General features: G+C 34.4%; 1 protein-coding gene across 2 annotated transcripts in view; it reads left to right on the top strand.

Annotated features, from left to right (window-relative positions):
* Positions 1-22,102, top strand: part of LOC148282793 (uncharacterized) — a 63,885-nt gene extending 41,783 nt beyond the window's left edge. The window contains exons 1-5 of one of the 2 annotated variants that reach the window (XM_088224550.1): positions 6,030-6,444; positions 14,350-14,491; positions 16,508-16,686; positions 18,405-18,614; positions 19,873-22,102. In XM_088224550.1, coding sequence (XP_088080676.1) covers positions 6,303-6,444; positions 14,350-14,491; positions 16,508-16,686; positions 18,405-18,614; positions 19,873-20,354 — 1,155 coding nt within the window. In that variant the 5' untranslated portion in view covers positions 6,030-6,302 and the 3' untranslated portion in view covers positions 20,355-22,102. Of the gene's footprint in view, positions 1-6,029; positions 6,445-14,349; positions 14,492-16,507; positions 16,687-18,404; positions 18,615-19,872 lie in introns of those variants that run through there. The other variant, XM_088224552.1, reaches the window with a different exon arrangement.
* The last annotated feature ends 615 nt before the right edge of the window (positions 22,103-22,717 follow it).

Genomic DNA, 22,717 nt, shown 5'->3' with positions numbered 1-22,717 from the left:
CTTCGGGTTATTCTCTGTATTTGAAATTAGAATGTACTTTCCTCACCTTAAGTTTTGTCTCTGCATACGGGCATAAGACTTATCTCATTTCAAATTATACTTAATCAGAATTATTCCTGGTAGATACTTGGATACCCTTGACACGACAGTTGAAATATATTTATATTGAGTCCGTACTACCGACATATTAAATAAATATGCAGTAGGTACCTGTGCGTTTTGCGGATGAAAATAATAAAATATCGCTACCCATATAATGTTATTATATATCGTCAAGTCAACGCCGAAATCGCTGCCTTATTCTGTTCGTTAATTGATTCGTTTCGTTAATTCATTCGTGTCGTATGAGAGGGAGCGAGAGCGAAATACGATTTTGATTGCGTTAAAGTGAGATGGGTATATGACTCAATGAACGAACTTACGAAACGAAATTGTGAAAGAAAAAAAAGCCCGCTTCAAAAACATCTATTTCCAAAATTAAGGTTATACGTTCAAAACCGATAGGAGCTTACATATCAATAAATATTTAAACTAAAATAATATAGATAATTTCGTATCAGTAATATACTATATGTACCCACTCTGTTTGAATTCGACTACCTTATTTATTTATTTATTTGACACTTTAAATACATATACAATAAATATACATATATAACTAAAACAGTGTAAGTCACTCTCCAAGCACAAGAGTTAGTCTCTTTTTTGGAGAGTTACAGTGATATAATTTACTAGATGTGTAAAAGTAGTTATGTTTAGAATTTTACAAAAACTTGTACTTTTTATGAAATTTATGAATAAAAAAAATATACATTAGGGCGGGCATATTGCCTTAAGGCAATTTCTTCCTACCTACCCAAACCGTTCAGTTTGAGAAAATTATAAATACATGGACATATTGAATCTTACAATTTTATACAAAAATTAAAGCAAAGATTAACAAAAATAAATATTTATAAAAAAAATTAACACTATACTATGAAGAGAGGAGAGAGGATGGGAAGGAAAGAAGAAGGATAAAGGAACAATTTAAATATTTATATGGTGACATTTCAATATTAAATGTAAATAAAAATGTATCCATATAATTTACCGAAATTAGATTGGCGTTTGCTTCACGCGACATTATGACACCGCGCCCTATCCGCTGTCTGTTATGAAAATCGAATTCGAAATGACGAATGTAACAGAATGTTCCATAGCGGCCTAATCGTAGTCTCCTCTCGAATTTGTGAATGAGAGAGAATCTGAATGGCGCGGAGTTATCTTCAAAACAAATCAATTATCCTTCATTATCCCCGAGCGGGTAAGGGCAGACCAGACACCAGGCATCTCCAGCCGCTAGGCACCATCCACCACTGATTTCAACTCCCGATGCATGTGTAGGGAATCATTTTGAATCTGTTAAAGAATCATTATTGTTGTTTATAAAAAACCACGGTTCCGGTTACCTGCGTGATCTTCTTTTAAACGTTTAGGGTATTTTGTAAAAAATGCGACTCGTATTTAAGAACTAAATAGTCGATTAGAGCATTCTCAAGCAAGCTGATTCAATATTGTGAAGTACGTTTTCATTTACAAATCGTTAAAAAATATTTTAATATGTAAGTAGCTTATACTTGTCGTGTATAGCTGTATAGCTGTATAGCAGGGACGCAAATATTGCTAGTTACATTGGAGCCCATTGCGGGTGAAGTGAACCAACTGACGAAATGGTAAACTTTTGTATTCAAAAGTTTAACCAGATGAACTTTTTGCCTAATTTTTATAAATAAACTATTTTAATTAACAGCCTCTCCCACAGCATACGAGGTCCGTGGATTATTCCCTGTTACGAATGCGGGCACACATAACATAACTCATTGAAAGCGACTACCGTCTTACAACCCGGCCTTGGGCATCACATAACGTCCATCACAGCACGAAATATAATCTTTCTTTACGTACAATGTTTCGGAGACTTCTCGGAACAGGCCGGAGTGTTCCCCTCGGGGTGAAAGAATAATGATATTCCCGGCCACCATAATTAGTTTGGCGGGCTACCGTATTTTTTATTCATCATCATCACAAATCTCAGTTTGTCCAGAGGCTGTAAGGGAAAAGGAGCACGCAAACTTATTACATATGGATAATGGCCGTCTGCCCCGCGGGCTGCTCCTCGTGCTGGCTGCTAGTTGCTACCTCCTGCCTCTCGCTCCCCTGATATAACAACATACGATGCCCCTAGTGATGCCTTAATTAGCATTAGCATTTTGAATTCATAATCAATTTACAATAGCAATATTAGTCGCTAAGTTTTTTAGCTCGCCATATTAAATGTTTTTTACACATTCTTTCTCTCCAGCATATTTGCTCCAGATACTCTCGGCGAGGACGCCCTCTGCCAATCAAACCCTTTATCATTCCCTCCAGTATATTGAACAGGAGATTTTCACGTCGCTGAATACGAAGTATCCATTCTGTACGCCTTTCTAATGTGGTATTTGACAGGTGCCTGGTTTCTTCATTCCCGCTGAGAACATAATGTGGTATCTACAGGAAATTCTTAAGACCTATCTATAGGCCACATCTCGTAGGCCCCCAATATTTGTTGATCTCTTTCGCTACCATACATCAAAATACTTCACGCATACGAGTAGGTACATATGTGTTTACACTTTAACAAATCAATATGTTATACGCAACTACTATGTTATATAAACTTAAATATGTTATATGCAACTACTATGGGGAACAAGAAAACAAAATGACATAAACAGACTACAAAGACAGCAAAAAAAAATATTATGACCTACCCTATCTAACAGCAACTAAAGAACTTTTTAAACTAACTAAACAATTAAGTGTAACTGAACTCTTTAAGCTAGAACCCTTAAAATCTATTCATAAATTAGCCACTGATGTAATTGTAGACGAAGAATTAAAACTTGAAAAGAACTGTAGTAAACATGAACACAATACGAGAATATCAGAAAAATATCATATACAACCTTTTAAAACGAGAAAATGATAATCGAGACTAATAAACCATGGAGTGAAATTGTACAATAAATTACCAGACAAAACTTAACAAAAGACTCAGACAACCTTTACAATGGATGTTAAAAATATTACTATTAACAGTTGAATGTGAATTTTAAAAGTAAACATATTTTGTTAAATGTATGTAACCCGTAAGGGTTTATTAATGAAAGTTTTAATAAAAAAAATATCATTTTCTGTATGATTTCTACGGTTTAATGATAATTGGTTATTAGGATTACATTTTTTTTAAATGGTTACGAAACAGCTCACCAAATAAAAATGAGAGAAAATCGTTTCTAATATTTTCTTAAACAACTGAAAATAAAACTAAAATACTGTGAAACATATCAATGTAACATCGCAAAATCATTTTACGTGCTAATAGATTTCACATGCTAATAGATTTCACATGCTAATAAAATGAAATAGGTGAAAACAGCAATAATTTCCCGCACTAACACGCGATACCCACCGCCCGCCCACCACACCTTCCCTAGCTCTCCGTCCTCTACCTGCAACACTCCGAACTTCCTCAGCCTCTTATTTTGTAACGTGTGGACTACATATATTTAATGAATTCAGCTAGTGTATTAGTTCCTTCAAACCTTATTTTGGTTACCTGAGCATTTCCCGTTTTTAGTTTAACGTACACATTCGCACATTTTATATATAAACTTTATCAAATTTATTTAAATTTAGAAAAGTTTTTGTCGGGTATTGCACTACCCGCCACATCGAGCCGAAATAAAAATTATTACTATCATTTTCTCTGTGTTCTTTAGAGATTTTTTTTGTATCGATCGCCTATGTTTTTATAAACTTTCCTTATCTGCAGCGTTCAGGCGGATAAATAATAGTGTTTATAGTGAAATAGAACCAGAACCCTAGAGGAGCTTTTTGACTATGACTATCTCAGGTAAAAATCCTGAAATAGGAAATCGAGAGGACATAAGTACGCCTTGTAGTGTAGTGATTGGTTGACGCGTTCGTTAGGCTTTTGTTCCTGGGAGGAACGTCATGAAATATTTGCTCATAAGGGGATTTTACACTATAATATTTCATAGTCCCGAGACTGGCACCCGAAGCATAAGACTGATCATCTTACCTTCGTGTAACGAAAACGATCACGGTACGCTGCGGTTGGTATGATAAGGCATGATTTATGTTATACCTGGAGATTTATTCTGAACGGTTCACATAGTTCGGTAGGAGTTTGGTGCTCGGGTGTAACATATATATTAGACATTCAAACAAGGTTGTTAGTCTGCACTCTGTGGCCAGGTGGCTCAGTGCATCTCGGGTCAGGATACAGGATGGCAGTCGCCACAAACACTCCCTCATTATGCAATATTTTCCCGCCAATATTATGCATGTTTCAGCTTACCTATTTATGTACAATCGTGTCAAATGTCACCGCGTTCGTGAATAAACTCCACGTTGATAACTTCACGGCCTGCAGGTATTATACGACATCCACTGACGTGTAATAGACACATTATTCCTATTCTAGCTACATCTATGATATAGCAAATATTGATTTGCGCTCAACAATTTGATGGAAAAGAGACAGCAAATAACTACACATATTTCCATACTCTGTTTCTGTATAAATCGTTACAGGAAACAGGATACCAATTGTTAGTGTCATTCTTTATGTAGGTACTCTAAAATTGTGAAAAGCGTACTTAAAAATATATTTAATTATCTGAAATCGTTAGATATTATAACAGAATTGCCATTGGCTGGTTTGAGTGTCATTTCTACTAATGTTTTATCATCCATAGTTTTTTTAAATTTTTGTGAAGTAAAATAATTTTGTTAAACTCTCTAGAATGTCAAGTACAGATTGGCTACGAAGATTTGGACATATTCAAAATGTTGTTAATGTCATTTTTCATTTGTATAATCATCTCATGATCATCATTTTTGATTGCTACATTGTTTTTAGCGCTGATACTACTTATACGTAGTCCATTAAAGGAAGAAGAAGAGGAAAAATATGCTTTTAAAAATGGGTTCAGGAACTTCAGAGTTAAAAGAATTAAATTTTTTATCCATAAAGATGAACAAATTAATAATGAATTTATTTTGTTTTCTAATGTGTAATACTATTATACATTCGATAACATACAGTTTTAATTCAAAGCATTCTCTTTGAAATTTCTATAAAACATCTTATTTTTATAACATTGATTTATTTTAGTATCTAACTCATGCATTGTTCGAGTGCATAATAAGTGGTTCAATCCGAATTACGTACGAAATCCGTATTTTATATCTATATAAACATATATAACAGCGTAATATCCAGGGTAATTTAAAAATAAGATATTTTGTTTCTCCGAGAAAATACGATTTTGCTGACCAAGCACTTCAAAGTAGATCAACTTTGCCTCAGCCCCGGTTCATCGAACGTTATTGTTCCTAGCGCTAGAGATACCCATTGGCACCTGCAAATTATCGCACGATGTGAGGAATTTAGTTACAACATTCACCTCCTAGAAATCCTGACCGTTCTTCGGAAATCTGCCGAGGCATCCCATTGTCTTCCGGCCCTATACTAATCGTATCAAATCGCATTCTGCCATTCGTTGCCTTTTATCAATTGCGCTTCTAGTTGCTTCCATTTAACATTTGCGTTGTACTAGCTCGTGTAATGTTTTGTTCCCTTTGAAAACAGAAAATAAACTAAACCAAATACGTAACATCGATCCAAAATCTGTCAGGTGTCGTTATAGCTTAAGAGCAAAATTGAATTGTGTGTTCATTGATGAAAAATGTCGATATTTTTTTATTATCTTACTGCACGTTTTTTACTCCCGCGTCCAGACTAGCGGCGGGCTCAGTTCATTGAAGGCTTTATCAAAGAAAGATAGAAAGAGAGAAAAACTCCTGGATCTCATCTCCCATCTCCTCTGCCCGGTTTTTTCACCGACCCATGTGTTCCTTCCTAATGTGCCGCTTTGTTTAGTAGCTCCAGAGCTCTACCTGCACGGAGACGTTGGATAATGCCGCGAGCCGCGACGGACTTTATAAAAAGTGAGATCAAGATTTAACTCGGTAACTTTTACGCGGTGCTGAAAGATTTTTTGGTCGAATTTCGTGAAGAGCGGCAGTGTGAAGTTCGGGACGCGCGTGTTGGGGTCAAGCGAAACATAATTTATTTTTACAACTTTTACGGAAGTGATATTGTGATTTTACACGAGTGCTGATTTATGATTTACATAGTGTGTAACCAAATAGGAAAAGTTCTGGAATTAATTGGTATTTAATGAAGTATGGATCGTACTTCTTATCTCCTCTTCCTGTCAGGTCGGACACAGCATTGTAGTGAGGAATATTACCACAAATCCATGGAGCCTCCGAAGTCTCCTAAATTTAATGTCACACTTTGGCAACCATGGCTTGCTGAGCATCAAGGTATAATATTTCTAATCATATCCGTTACGATTGTGTTTTGATCACAAATTATATACTATACCACTATCAAATATCACTTTACCTACTTTGATAATTATTCAATGCTACTTGCGAAAGCGTTGTTTTTATAATTAAAATATGTTACAAAAAAACTGCAGTACTTTTTAAAATAATTACGCATGTTTTCGAGCATTTCTTGAGTGCCGTTCATCATCATCATTCCTTTTCCGCACCTTTGTAATATACATTCAGTTAAGATGATCAGTCTTACGCTTCAGGCACCAATCTAGAAACTATGAAATATTACAGTAAAAAAACAATTACTGATGACCCCCGTGATGTAATAACTAAGACGCTCGCTCTACGCATTGAGGGATCGATTCCCGGTTAGACCGCAATAATTTAATGTGATTTATCTCAAACCTGGGTATTTTGTGCTGTAATTTATTGCTGTTACTAGGCCTCTTGGCCTTTTAAGCAAAGAAGAAATACAAATAAAAAATACATCAATATTACCCGACGTCGCGCGTCGCGTCGACCTGGCCGGGAACCCGGGAAGCCGGGAAGCGAGTGCCTAACCTCCTATACTGCCTATGAGCATAATTTCTGTCTAAGGATATTTGGTACACGATACACATACCCTCACATACACACGTACGGAGAAGACACGTCGCAGTGTGAGAATGGTTTTCGTCGGAATTCCCAGAATCCGCGAAGGTGCTCGGGTCCACGGAGAGTGACAACCTCCATGGTACAGTGTGGTGTATTGCATCACTGGAACCTCGTACGTGTGTGGAATCCACATCTCCGGTATTCCTCGCCCATTGCTGGGAAAATAAACAGTCAATGCCGAACTTTCATCAAAATACCGATTCTGGTATTCACGAAGCATATCGTATATTACGCGGACTTGCGCAGTCAAATATAATACTCGTAAATATCTCCGGTGAAACTGGCATTTTTAGAGGTGAAAATTGAACTTCATAAAATCATCGTTCTGTGGCTTGGATCTAAAAGGAACAACGTCAGAAATCGTAATATTACAGGAGAGTTATCATTTAGCCATTTTATGGCTTTATAATGAACTCTGAATTTTTTGACAATTAATATAATTATAAAAAACATGTTTACGCATTCATAAAATAGTTCATTTTAACATATTACAACAGAGTTGAAGAACACTTTAGAGAAGGTAAGATCGAAGTCTAGGCATCTACGGGGCTTATGACCTGTCATAAGCCCTGTCATAAGCCCTGTCATAAGCCCTGTAGATGCCTAGACTTCTATATTACCTTCTCTAAAGTGTTCTTTATACTTGTTGTAAAATGTTAATATTAACAGCTTCCTAGAGAAGTTGAATCCAGTGCTTGTCTACAAAAATTTGGACAAACTCAAAATATTGTAAATAGTTTTTTTTTTAATTGATATCTACCCTGTACAAAATGTTGTCAAGAAAAATATGACATCTGACATTGGCCCTTTTGATGCAAGGCACTGGGTTGATGGACCTCTCGTCGACTGGATTGATTGCTTATTATTTACACACATTCGCCATTTTGCCTATGTTTAAGCCTCCATATTTCTTAAAGTTTTAACTTATTGAAATGGAATCATTGACATGTAAATCAAGTACATTTGATTTTTTTGTCAGTGTTTTTCAACCTGTCGGTCGCGATCCCCAGGGGGGTCGCAAAACCTTGATTGGGGAGTCGCGGTCGCAAGCAATGTAAAAGTAAAAGGTAAGGATTTTTGGTATTTTTTTCCCGCGCTACAATAAAAACAATCATTTCAGTGAGAATGCTGTGCCTGTTTATTTGTAAAAGTTTGTCGAATCGTGGCTTTATTATAAATTAATAATAAAATATAATATCAATCCGTATTGAAAGGGTAAATTTGTCTTTGAAGTTTTTTTTACTTTTATGTTTCTCGGGTAACTGGTAATTAAGGGTATTCTAAATTGTGTACATTAGAACTAATTATGTACATTACTAATGTACAATGGCAATAAAAATCAATCTTCCTATCAATTGAATTTATAAAACTGTAGATAATTCATAGTGCAAATTCGTCTTGCGCTTTTTACTATTTTAAATTTTCACGTAAACTTTTTTAGTAGTGTATTAAAAATATACAGTTATTTTTGTATAGTTTTGTATCTTAGTTTTCAAATGACTTCGTTGTGTGTTCCATGAGCATCACGATTGGCCTAAGGCCTTGGGAAACGTACATAATGAAGACATTTGTTCGTAATTACAGTAGAAAACTCGATTTTCCTATGCGCTTTTGCAAAAAACAGTATAGTTCTTTTTTATTTTTTAGCTTAAGACCGAATAAGTAACAAAATAACTCATATTAATTGTTTTATTATAACAGATAACTAATACATACACTCAATAATAAAAACAATTTTTTTTCTCATTATTATCATACGTTCAATTCATCAAAAATAATTAATTAATAATTAATAATTAATTCATTAATTGTTTTATTATAACAGATAACTAATACATACACTCAATAATAAAAACAATTTTTTTTCTCATTATTATCATACGTTCAATTCATCAAAAAAAAATATAAAAAAAAATAAATTATAAAATTAATATACAAATAATATATTAATATATTACTATAAATTATACCTAAATAAAAAATAGTTATCTACTCTGTATTAATCCTTTTACACCGCTAGTATCAAAATATCAAACTTAATTAGGTGCACACACCAATATATTTATTCATTTCATTTTGTTATACGTATTATCTCTAACTTAATTGTGAATGGAAGCGAAGAAAAAACCAACAACAAAAAACGCTTTTACCCTAAGAAGAAGAAGAAATATATGCGAAATTTTACTTTAAACGTTACTACTTCTATTTTTATGCCTAATTTAACGATATTTGTATTATTGTCTTTATTTAACGATATATGTATTATTGTCTTTATTTAACGATATATGTATTATTGTCTTTATTTAACGATATATGTATTATTGTCTTTATTTATAAAACTGTATATTTTTCTAGTGTGACACGAAGACATCTCACTCTAGTAATATAATGGAAATACGCAATATGAACCTAGGTCCGTATTAACACTTAGGTGTATGACTAAAAACAGTATAAGTATAGTATTATATAATTCATCGCGTCTAATTCGTATGCAAAGCTTTCTGTTCCGCTCAAACCTTTCCTCGAATGATTTATTCAACTCTGATCGCTCTACCTGTTAGCTTAGGTTCTAGATTTGAACAGGTTCCCTTCTCACTACCGCCGGTCCAGCGCCTGGCGTCCTCGCCCCCCGCCCCCGCAGTACTTCCTTCCTCACCTCCTGGCCCTTTCCCCCCGCTCAAAACTGAAAAAGCTCCGCATGGCCTTCAACGACCTTCAAAACCCACGAAACCTTCTTTCTCGCAGCTTTAATCTCCGGTCGATTATTTTTTCTTTAAAAGAGCTGACTATTCTCAAGCCCGAGTTTTTACTGAATTGAACATTTTGACGACGTGCCATATGTATTGTGTTGCGTTAGTATCAACGTCTTATTCCATCCATCATTTATTTTAAAACTACGCAGCGGGGTTCTTTTGTTAATGGGTTTATTTAAATTGCATTATGAATTCAAAATATATCAAAACTTGATAATCATGTATTGTGTTATTTCACACACCTCTAACAGGTACAATTTTATTCATATTTATGTTATTGTTTTTTCATGTTTTAAAATTTGCTACACAACCTGCGTATTTTATTCGCTAATCGGGTTGTGGTCCCGTGACTATTTTCTAATGGTGAGTTATTTACATCCCGTTGAAATTGGCCCCAAAATTCGATAAAAACTATTTATAAAAAAAAAACTAAACCGAAAATAACACTTCTGCGTATGGACGAAGTAGGAAAAATACAATATTGTTCAATAAAGTAATATATTTATTTAAAATATTAATTTCTTTACGCCAAAAAGTCGCATTTTTATGATTTTCTCAGAATGTGCTCCGAGTCACATGGCCCATATTTGATGTGCAACGACGATATATCGTATTATCAGCGCTATAATTTTTAAAGTTTTTTATTTCTGAAATAACTCCGCGTGTGACGTCAGAGGTTCTTCTCTGTCAGATCTTCCGATTGGTTCGTTTACGGTAAGCAAACCGGATATCCTTTACAGCTTTCATATCATTGGTTTGTTCATATGAACGAGTGACGTCGTTCAAAGTTGTGCGTTTTTAAATTTTTTTTGTTATATATTTTTTCGTATATTTTCAAGAAACTTTGCCGTACAATTTAATGCTCTAATTTTTACCGCGCGCAAAAAATCATTTTTTGTATCCAATTTCCCGTAGGGCTGAAGTTCCTTATTACACTATGCATATATTATTTAATTTTTGTATGGCTGCACAAACTTTTCAACCGATGTTTAGAGGAGGAATACACTCCTCCAGACTGGAGAAGGGCTGTTGTTATGCCTCTATACAAGGGAAAAGGTTCAAGAGTAGAATGCGGAAATTATAGAGCAATCAGCCTTTTGAGCGCTGTTGGCAAAATGTATGGAAGAATACTGATTGATAGAGTAAGAAAAGTTACAAAGGATAGAGTGTGGGATATTCAGAGCGGTTTTATGAATGGAAGAGGATGTATGGATCAAATATTTGCTTTACGAAACATGACAGAAAAATTTCTTGCTAAAAACCAAAGGCTTTTCTGCGCATTTGTCGATCTGCAAAAAGCGTTTGATAGAGTTGACAGAGAAAAATTATGGAAGGTGTTATCGGAGTACGGAGTAAGCGTAAATCTAACACGTGCTATTGCTTCTCTGTATAAAGACAGCACAGCATGTGTTAGGGTAAATGGATCATACACATCGTGGTTTGACATTCATAAAGGAGTGAAGCAGGGATGTGTTATGTCACCATGGCTGTTCAACGTGTATATCGATAACTGCATGAAAGAACTGAAAGGCTTAAAAATGGGAGCAAAAATGGGTGATTTAAAAGTCAATTGTCTTTTGTATGCTGACGATGCTGTACTCCTTGCTAATAACAAAGAGGAACTGCAATTCTTGGTAACGAAGGTCTACGATGTATGCAAGAGAAGCGATTTGCTGATGAATGTCGATAAATCGAATGTGATGGTTTTTGAAAGAAATGAAAGTATGACTAAATGTGAAATCACTGTGAATGGAGTTATACTAAAACAAGTAGAGGAATTTGTGTATCTGGGAAGTATGTTCACTAGGGATGGAATGACTGAGAAAGATATTGAAAGGAGGGTGAGTGCCGGGAACAGAGTGAACGGTGCACTTAAATCGACCTTGGCAAATAAATGGTTGTCACAAGAGGCAAAATTGGCAGTTCACAACGGAGTCCTGGTCCCATCCCTGATGTATGGGAGCGAAGTATGGACTTGGAAAAACAGGGATGAAAGTAAGCTGAATGCTGTCGAAATGCGATCTCTCAGGCGAATGTGTGGTAAAACTATGTACGATAGATGCACAAATGTTGAGATCCGTACATTATGTAAGGCTGAGACAAGCATTATCGACAAAATCAAGAAAGGAGCTCTGCGCTGGTTTGGACATGTAGAACGAATGGACAGCGAGAGAACGGCTAAGAATATTTACAATGCGAATGTTGATGGATGCAGAAATAGAGGAAGACCGAGAAAGACATGGCATGACCAAATCCAACAAATACTTAAAGATGGACATGTCAAAAGTCGGAATAATCGGCGCGCGTGCATGAGAAGATGTATGAATGTAGAGGAAGCGAGATCTGTATGCAAAGATAGAGTGTTGTGGCGTTCTATCCTCTCTGCCTACCCTTACGGGGAAACGGCGTGATGGTTTGTTTGTTTTTGTTTGTTTATATATTATTTATATACTGTTTACAACATGTCTTAAAAGTTTGAATTTTATTTCTTTTTCATCTTAAATGTTTATTATGTAAATGTATAATTTTACTTTATAATTAATTTTTTTTTTACTCTACATTTTAGTTCATCCTGTCATTTTGGTGTAAATACATACTTATTATATCGATGACTTTTAACTATCTCGTCAATAAAAAATGGATTATCAAAAACCAAAGAAATAAAATATTTTATTATTTTAATAGTATTCCTACAACTACATTAATATAGGTATTAACTAACATTCAGAATTTATCACTACAATCAAGAATAATATGAATCATAAACATATATTTTAGAATTTAATAATCTAGATGTAAAAATATTATTGAATGAAAAGTAGGTGCTAAAACCTGTTTATTTTCTCGATTTGGGTTTGACAATATCCACAACACGACTACAATATATTTGGTTAAACCCTTTTTGTGTCGTGTTGTCCAACACAGAACCTTTTTTTATGAATCAAATGTCCACCGATGTACGAACTTTGTGTTATTTATATCTTAAACACGTTTCTTATCCTCTTCAACTTCCTGCCCTTTCTTTGATGGACACTTGTGTACCCGTTAGTTAATTTAACGTCGTTTTCAATTTATTATAAAAATATTATTAATTAGCAGTTATTTATGAAATATATTTTATACAATTATAACGTGCGTACTCGTATATTTTAATTAGTGTTTTAGGTTATCGGAGATTTTACATTAAAGTTCCTAACTGTATTGTTTACGCTTACCAATGATGTGCGTGAAATTCATCTGGATGAATTGTTTCGCCTACCAGGCAACGCCTGAATATACTTTTCAAATTTTATACCAGTTAGTTGAATCAACAATATTTTGAGTGTGTCCATGATAACTGCCTGGGGATTGAAATCCAATCTTGTCTACAAACATTTGGACACACTTAAAATATTATTGAAATACCTTCTCAGTCTTCGGCATGGATATCTTTTTATGCAAACTTAAAATTAAGTCTTTGTTTTTTCTTTGTTTTTAACCACTAATTTTTATTTTTCACCTACCGGTTTCAAAGCAAACAAGCTTCTTTGTCAAGGTTTATGTAACTAGTTACGTAGTTAGTTACAAAAAAAAAAAAAATTAGTGGTTAAAAACAAAGTTGTTTTATTTTATTATAATGAATAACCACAAAGTTAGTGCTTCAAATATAAACTTTACACTGTTTTTTCTTTTAGAATCCTATGAGTTAACGATATAATATTTATTATTTATTGAGTATTTTATGGTTAAAACATTTACATGATTTGATTACATAATTGAAATCCCCTGCCAAGAAATACGTTTTAAATGTTTCTTTTTTTACAAATGTACGATTTTTTTATATTATAAATAATTTACAATGACTGCGTAAATAATATTTGAAAGCATACATTGCGCTTTTGCCAAAAAAAATATTTTAAAAAACATAATTTCTTGCATAGGTACTAATCCTTTTCTTGGCAGAACGAAAAAATGTTTTTTTTTTGTTTAATTATGAATTGTGACAATGGAGTAAAGAATGAAAAATATGGTAAATAAGTTTTAACTGAATGCTTTTTTACTGATGTTTTTGTTCATGAGAAAAAATCTATCGTGTATCATATCGGAAGCATTGCCAACAAAAGGGTTAAAAATCCTTTTATTTCCCGCATATAATTGGAATATTTTGATTTATCCCTTATGCTTAATGTTAGAATCTCATAATAATTGTTGTACCTATGTTGGTTTTAAATAATAAGAATAATGTTATTTTTTTAAACAAAGAAATAATTATTATAATTTGTATAATAACAACAATAAATATATGTCTTTCGAGAGGTAATTTTTTTACGTAGTAAAATTAATTACTAGCAACCGCGCAACTTGTGTTTATTTTCATTTTGTGTTATTTACATTTCTGTTAATAACTACATACGCAACTGTTATATTTATCGAGAATCACAAATAAGTTTTCTTCGATCGTAATAATCGTTTACTTACATACTTGTTTGCCTTATTTCAGAAGCCCCCACGGCAGGGTCGGAATGCGCCCCCGAGTCGGCTCCCGCCCCCCCGGAGGGCGCCGCGCCCCCCAAGCAACTACCGTCCTCCAAGTGGCGTAGAGATAGACGCTCAACTACTCGTATTCCTGACTATAAGCACAGGTAATGCTGATGATTATCACAATTCGTACTTCATTTCATTAACATGCGAAATTATTTAGCTTAGCATGTGAAATGAAATTGCTGTATTAATGCCTTGCTATTTTATCATCATTATTTCACAGCGGTGATGTTATGTGCATAAGAAGGTTTAATTCCTTAGTTTATAACTATCGAAATATATATCAAAGTGTTAAATGTGATGAAATATGGAAGTAAATAATGAAATCGATATAAAATCCCAATGAGAATTACAGAATTAGAAACAGTTTAAATACTATTTATTTTGAAATACCGTTATAGCTACCTATATAATTTATTGAATTAGCACTTACACTGTGGAATCGCATGATTACATTTATAAAATAAAACACGTTGTTATAAGACCACCTCTTAAATTTATTTTGTATTTCATTTCTTAAGTAACGACACCACATTGCTCATTTTTACAGAATGGCTACAGAATTTTGTTGTAAATTAAAAGGAATTAGACTTCGGGCTTTGAATAGGTCACAATTTATAATTTAACGTTTCATTTTAAGGCGTAATTTAGTTATGCTTTTTAATCAAATAAACATAAAAATAGCAATATATAAAAATAACGAAAATAGCATAAATGACTTACGCGGTGTTGTCCGTTAAGGGTCGATTTGTTTTCAGTAGGTTATAGCTCCAATCGCTCTCGCGGCCGTATTATCTCGTGTATTTACACACAAAATACACGAGAAAAACTGTTTTCTCGTGCCGCGAGAGCGGTTCAGAATAGCACCCCAGGTGTGCAATTATGAATCTTCTTCATCCCCTAGAGAGTGGTTCATTTGGGGATATTTATTTTTTCCATGCGACTAATTTTTGCTTCATATCACACTGATGATTAAACGTCAAAAAATATTAACACGGGAAACCAAACATTATGATTTTCATTTAGAACATTATTGCGACCTTTAGCATTACCCGAAACACTTAATTAGGTTGAATTAACCAAACCGTATTAATGTTATTTCCGTTTTTGAAGCAGTTTTATACTCTATTTGACGTTTAATTATCAGTGTGGCCATTATATGAAGCAAAGTGTAGTCGCATTAAATAAATAAAAATCTTCAAATTAACCACTCTCTAGGGGGTAGAGAAGATTTATAAATGCACCCCTGGGCTGGTATTCTGTACGGAATTGCGCGCGAAGAAATATCTCTGTTAGCGTGCATTAAAAACGTAATTTTTTTATGCATTTAGACGTAGTACGTAAATACGCGTTAAAAATGCGTTTTCTACGCGCACTTTTGCTCTCAGAATACCACTCCAGCGGTTCAGAATATCACCGCTGGGGTGGTATTCTAAAAGCAAAAGCGCGCATATAAATACGCACGTAAATACGCGCTAAAAATGCGTTTTCTACACGCGCTTTTGCGTTCAGAATACCAGCCCTGTAATGAAAGGATCTGTGCTTACCGAGACATAAATAGCATTTTTTACTTCTATAAATATACAAAAACCAAATAAATTATAATATTCATCATTTTATGTTTTTCTAAAATTTTAATGTATCGATTTAGCGACCATATCAACCGCTCGGACATTGGATAAAATAAATGTTCTCAAATGAATCCCGCTTTCATCAATATAAAAAAGATTAATGTCAAACAATATGTGCAACATTCACCATTCTACCCATGTTTGAATAAAGTTCTTAAGTATATCTATATTTCTTTTATTCTTGCGTAAAATGGAAACATTTAGCTTGATAAAATTCCCTTTAATTCACTTATGTAAATGTAAATATAAACACCGGTATACTTTATACTACGAATATTTGTTTATTACGGAGAATTTCGCTCTCCAGATCTTGAATATTCTCATGCATCGCATCGTTATCAAAAGTTTAAAAAATAAGTTTAATCGTTTTAAATTTACCAATTATTGTAATGCACTTTCGCCCTTGAGACGGCGTACAACAAAAACAGCGCTTTAAAAATTAGCGAAGGTTATTATTCTCTAATGATTTGTTTTCCGCCCTTTCAGAGAGCCCGGGCTACTAGGAAGTAAGGCTTCTCGCTCTCAGTCCTTCAACGACAAGTCCTCATGCAAGCGTCCCCCGAGCCGTCTCCGGCAGGATGGCCAGCACCACAGTGAGGGGGACCTGGTACATGACTCCGATGGTGCTTTTACATGGGAAAATGGCTCACCAAACTTACCGAAAGGTGATACTCTTTTTTCTATCGAAACATTATTTGTTACGAATTAAGTAAACTGCTTGGTGTTCGGATAAGAGGTTCAAGGTTTTAACGCCTGTCTGTATTTTTTTTTTTTTTTCACATTTTAAACAATAATATATAATATATGTGTCCTCGCTAGGTTACCCGTGCCGAGAACACAACAATATTCTTTTTACTTTACCACGAAACGATTAAATATAGTTGGATAATTTATATAGTACCATTTTTGTGAAAACCACCTTAAGGCGCTATAAAATAAATAAATATCTCAGCACGTCTTGCAGCTACAGAGCACATAGACTGTTGAGATTCAAGTTCCTCGTTTCCAATTAAGATCAATTTATATTATAACAGATAGGCGCTTGATTACAGCATGTCTTGTAGCTGCAGAGCGCATGGACGTTAAGTAATCTAGCCCCCATTTACTTTTTTTTTTCTTCTATTCAGGAAACATACAGTACAATTGTACAATTTAATTAAATAGTTTTTTAGTTAACATAGTTAAACTTAACTCTAATGGACCAGTGAAGTTTCCATATTTTGATATAATTATATCTAAGGTTATCAATTAACTAATTTTTTATTTTTTTTAATATGTTTTAATTTGACAGTGAAGTTAAGTGTTTGAATGATATAAAAATAAATATTTTAAAAAACACATTTTTTAAATAGCAATTGAATTATAACAAGTCTTGCAGCTGCTGAGCGCATGAACTGTTAAAATTCTAGACCTTATTTACAAAATTTAATTATTTTAAAGTTGATAATATTTACACATTGAAGCAAGATTACTAATCGTCTTACAGCTACAAAGCGCATGGACGAGTGGAAGTCTAGTAACTTAAAATTTTACCAATAAATTTTTAAAAAATAAACGTTTAACAGAGTACATAATTTATCAAATCTTCATGCTAAAAAGTAAACAATAAAAAATAAATTAATAAAGCACTGTTTCAACATTATGGTTAACGAAATAAAGAAAGATATCCAAAGGGTAGCTTTTGTAAAATGTATGTAACATGTGGCTGACGGGCTGCTTGCTGATTCCTGGAAGTGCTTTTACCGAGGGATGGTGCGTATTGTTCCAATGAATTGGTGTCCGTTTTTGTCTGAATTGTTTCGGTTTATGATAGGTACGCAACATTCCCGCTCAATTTATTTATTTACGTTAATATCAGACAAATGCGTGTATGAAAGTGGTATGAGGATTGATTTATCGTTTTGTGTGTTATAAGAACGTAGGTATTATATATATTTTGTATTTAACACAAAAAAACATAAGTTCAGTTTCAGCAGCACCGTTGAAATTTATCATGCGCGGGGGGGGGGGGGGGAGTGTTCCTATGTTAAACAGTTAATTATGACTTAAAAATGCCCCCAAAATCGAGTAAATTACAAAGACGATAACGTAAGTAGAGTACGATAAGTAACGTGACGAAACAGCGCTCAGCAGCAGCAACAGCAACAGCAATCGCGATTTGTCGTTAAAATACGGGCACCGCTGTCCTAGGAAACCCTAGCTTTAGGAAAAACCGTTTAAATTGTATGTTATGGTATTTGCTCCTAGCTTCTTTATATTCATAAACGCTGACGAAAAATTCGTTAATTTTTTAAAGCTGTCAAAGATTATGTAACTCCAGAAATGTTTCGATGACGCTGATAATGATGTCGATGTATTCTGAACCACTTTTCTCTAATTGCAGAAAATTGTAAGGGTGGAGAGTACGTCGAGTGCCCCCTGGACATGAGCCTGAAGGAGGTGGCCCGCTCGTCCCCGCCCTCGTACCAGCAGACCATCAGCAGCGGCCTGCTGTTCCGGCCCAGCGTCATCATCACACACGCGCCCACCGCACCGCTCGCCCCCCTCCCCCCGCCGCCGCTCAAGGACATCGGCAAGGGGGAATACGTACCAGGTATGAGACCATAATTTATTTTTCTTCTTTTTACATATCTGCTCCTAAGTGAGCGTGTGACACCCTATCGCCAGCCAGCACTCTCACCCCCTCTCGAGCCAATCCCGCGTCCCTTAGTTCCGCCGAATAAAGCTGAAAGATCGTCATCGACGGCCTTCCAAGGCGGCGGGAGCCCGCAGGTATGAAGAAGAGACAACTCGGGTAAGGGATCTCCTAAAGCTTCCTCAGCACGCCAGGTCCATCTCCACACCCTCAAAATGCTCATTATAGGAGGCTGCTGCGTCCGTTTTCTGAGTTCAATGTTGGTTATGAAATCGAACCACCTTACGCCTAATATTCTTCTCGAGCACTTACTCTCAAAGCTCAGAAGTTTTATGTTCTGAGTTTTGGTAAGGTGCCAGGATTCGCACTCATATAGAAATACTGGCACTATACAAGAATTGAATAATTGGCATTTCATTACGACCGAGTATAGACTAGAGTTCCAGACAGTACGCATTGCACTAAAAGTTGCTCCACCAACTCCTAGGTGGGTTGCGAGCTCTTTGTGCATTCCACCATCGTCAGTTATATCAACTCCCAAGTTTTTAAAGTTGTTCTCGATCCTCCGCCCACTTTAACAGAGAGGCTGATCAGAGTCGAGACAGGATTTGTTGCACATACTCTGGATCTTTGTTGTATTGATAGTGTATATTAAGACCTAGACTAACGGAATTTTCCTGCTGAGTGAATAATAACTGCCTTAATCTTGATTGTACCTTTAATTTAAGAGCTTAGCCCAGCATTAAATTACTTCATAATTAAAATTGTTAGAATTTTTCATTAAAACAAAAAGCCAACAATCAAAATTTTTTAGATATTTCATGTGATTAGTACCCATTGCCAAACAGATTTTTTCAACATGCATACATAGGTAGGCAAATTAGTAAATGTTGCACTAAACCTTAAAGTTATTACTTAAACCAGCCAATAACAAGTCTTATACCATATTTTTCTTTTTTTTTTCCTTTTCTTAACTTCCATATTCTTCTTCTCTTCTTTCTTGATTTAAAAAATATTTCATTTTTCATCAAGTAAGATATCAAACTAACTCAGAAATTACCACTTTATTTCAAGTCCTTGAATGGGTTTTTTTTTTTAATGTTATAAATTAATTAAAAGGTGGTCTACTTTGATTCCATACAATTCCTATATTCTCTAATAAAATTACTAAGTGAGTACTTCAAACAGAAATAATAATATTTGGATTGTTTTGCAGGCTCAATGTCCATGTGTGATCCTGTTATTGACGAACACTTCAGAAGATCTCTCGGAGCAGACTACATGACACTTTTTAGTAAAACCAAAGAAGCAAGTGGAGTCACAAATGGAAAATCTACTAAAGCCGTCACTAAAGATCGCGGCAGTAGTCCCATTATGTTTGCAAGCGATCCCTGTACTAAATTTCTTCATGGTAACTCAAAGTCACCTAAGGAAGAAGATTCCTCGCATTCTGAGACAGCTGAAGAGGAAGATGTCAGTATGGAAGTAGAGGATTCTACGGGGCCGTCAGTAGATGATCATTTCGCTAAAGCTTTAGGTGAAACGTGGAAAGAGCTTCAAGCATCTAAACCAAAAATTGAAATTCTCAAATCTAAATCTCCAGATATTCAAACAAGTGGAACTTCTGTTGTTAATAATAGAAAAGATTTACCAAATTCAAAACATGATAATTCAATTATTAGAGGAATTGTCATTTAATGTTTCCTAATATAAGAATAAACATTATAGTCAGTTTTTTCATCTGTGCATATAAGTCTGGAACTAATATTAAAGTAAGGTTACTCAGGGTAAGTGCACTTAAACTTATTACATTCCTCGAATATCATTTTGCTGATATCCGATTGTTACTGCTAAACACACTTAATGATTTATTTTTATAAGATTACGAATTTTTCTTTGCTTTTTACCAATTTTTGTGAGCTGCGTGGATTTCATTACTATGAATGTTTTATTGAAATAATTACTATCAATCAAAATAACGATTCAATCGATTTTATTGTATTTCAGACTTTATTATCCTTATTGTTTAGCAATTATAATTACAATAAAATTATAAGCGCTTTCTTTAAAAATGCTGAAGCAACTAGATTATGTGCTCGTACATATTCCTAAATAAATATATCTACAAAAGTTCTCGAAATAAAGTAATTTTAATGGAACTAAGTAAATATGTCCTAAAGTACGGGGGATTGTCTTGTAAAAATTGGTATAACTTTACTACATAATTGTTGTACTTACCCTGATTCATCTTAAGTTATCTTCTCCGATATGCATAATAACTAATATTAAGTTATATAAAAATGATGGAGAAGTATATTGAAATAAGTTATTCATTATGTAAATGATTACATATTAAGTTATTTATAAACACTATTATATTTGTGTACTTTGATAATATTATTAGGTGTTAACATGAGCTGTATCCTTTTTTTTCCAAATTCAAAATGAGCACCAAAGGTAAAATAAAATGGTTGTTCGGATCAACTATCAACTCAATCTCTATGTACCTACTTGTCCTTCTGACTTTCCATCGCACTCCGCGCACAATAATTATACGCGTGAGTGCCGGTAATAACATTAAAATTGCCGTACTAATCGAATCTCAATCGAGTGAAGTGCTTAACAAACATTCCATCAAACAAGCTGTGCCGGTGTCCATTTAGACCGCCAGCTTTTTACGAGCTGTGCCAGCGTCTCTCGACCGCCAGCTTCACCAGCCGGGTTCCAGCATACGTCACGCCTCATCATCAGCAGGTTATCGGAGTTGCGTGACCTTCCTTCCCCTACAATACAGTCCAGTCTAAATCCTCCTCTCCTCCTGTCCTGACAAGGTATTCTTCACACCTCGTCCACTCCTCGACAATGGTAAAAGTTGTATACACATTTATTTTTAAGTTATTCAATTTGATTACAGCCTTCAAAAGATGGAATGTCAAGTAGGTTAAAGTGATCATTCCTGATACCTCCTTCTGTTCACGTTTAATCGAGGAAATAAAGCTGCCAAAGCTGCTCACGATATTTGCACAGTGTACGCTGAAGATACTATGAATAATTGACTAATTTGTTGTGTCTTGGTGTTCTCTTCATTTGATAAAAAACGGACAACTTACGTTGACACCCGGTACTTATGTTATGAATGTTTTGTTAGGTACCTCTTATGCATTAAATTTATGTTTAAGGACAACTATTAGGTTACAATTGTGTGCATAAATTTAACCGTAATCTTTTAAACACTTGTATATTAATATTTAACTGTCACAAATTTATTTTATTCTCAATACAATTTTTTTAATATCTTGTATTTTAAGACATTAAATTCATTTTAATTTGCTTGTGATTGCGTTTCTTTTCGGTTTTTTTATATACAACCATTGTAAGCTGAATTTAAAATTGTATATGTGTATAATTTGTATAAAATGAAAAATAAAAAGGGAATACAATGCAAATTTATTGTTTTCTTAATTATTTAACACTGTAATGAAATTCATAGGTGAATTAAGCAGTAAATTACTAGGAGCTGCAGACACATTGCCACATAAAATGAACATTTCTTGCATCTGGGAACTAGGGATTGGTAGAAATCTTAATTTAAACACTGAATTCGGGAGGTGCTAGAATTATAAAATCAATCTTTCCACACAACTGAATCCAGTAATCAAATCAAAATAATGAACACTTCTCATGATATATACATTGTTCCATCACCTAGTACTGAACTTACAAATTAAATAAGGTTAAGTAATATGACTATTTGCAATACCATCACATTAATTTGGTATATTTTAACCCAATATTTTGATCTATTGCAAATTAGTCTCAATGAAACACTCATTCTACAATCCTAAAGAACAAAGGACTATTGAACTATGAATTCAGAAGACCTGTAGGATAAAAGTAGTTGAGGGTTGGTTGGAGTTCCTACCCCAGTTAGAGATTGACAGAGAAGGCGATGTTGCTATTTAATGCATATTTATTACATGGCGAATAAGATACAGCACTTGGTTGTGTAGCACGAGCGTAGCGGCGATGATGGGTTGAAGTAACTGCACTTGAACTCCACT

The sequence above is a fragment of the Micrasema longulum genome, unplaced genomic scaffold, assembly GCF_059751315.1.
Source record: "Micrasema longulum isolate JH-2025_06_02 unplaced genomic scaffold, ASM5975131v1 h1tg000294l, whole genome shotgun sequence".
NCBI classification, from domain to species: domain Eukaryota; kingdom Metazoa; phylum Arthropoda; class Insecta; order Trichoptera; family Brachycentridae; genus Micrasema; species Micrasema longulum.
The sequence above is the reverse complement of the archived record's forward strand: the minus strand, read 5'-3'. Positions and strand labels throughout refer to the sequence as shown.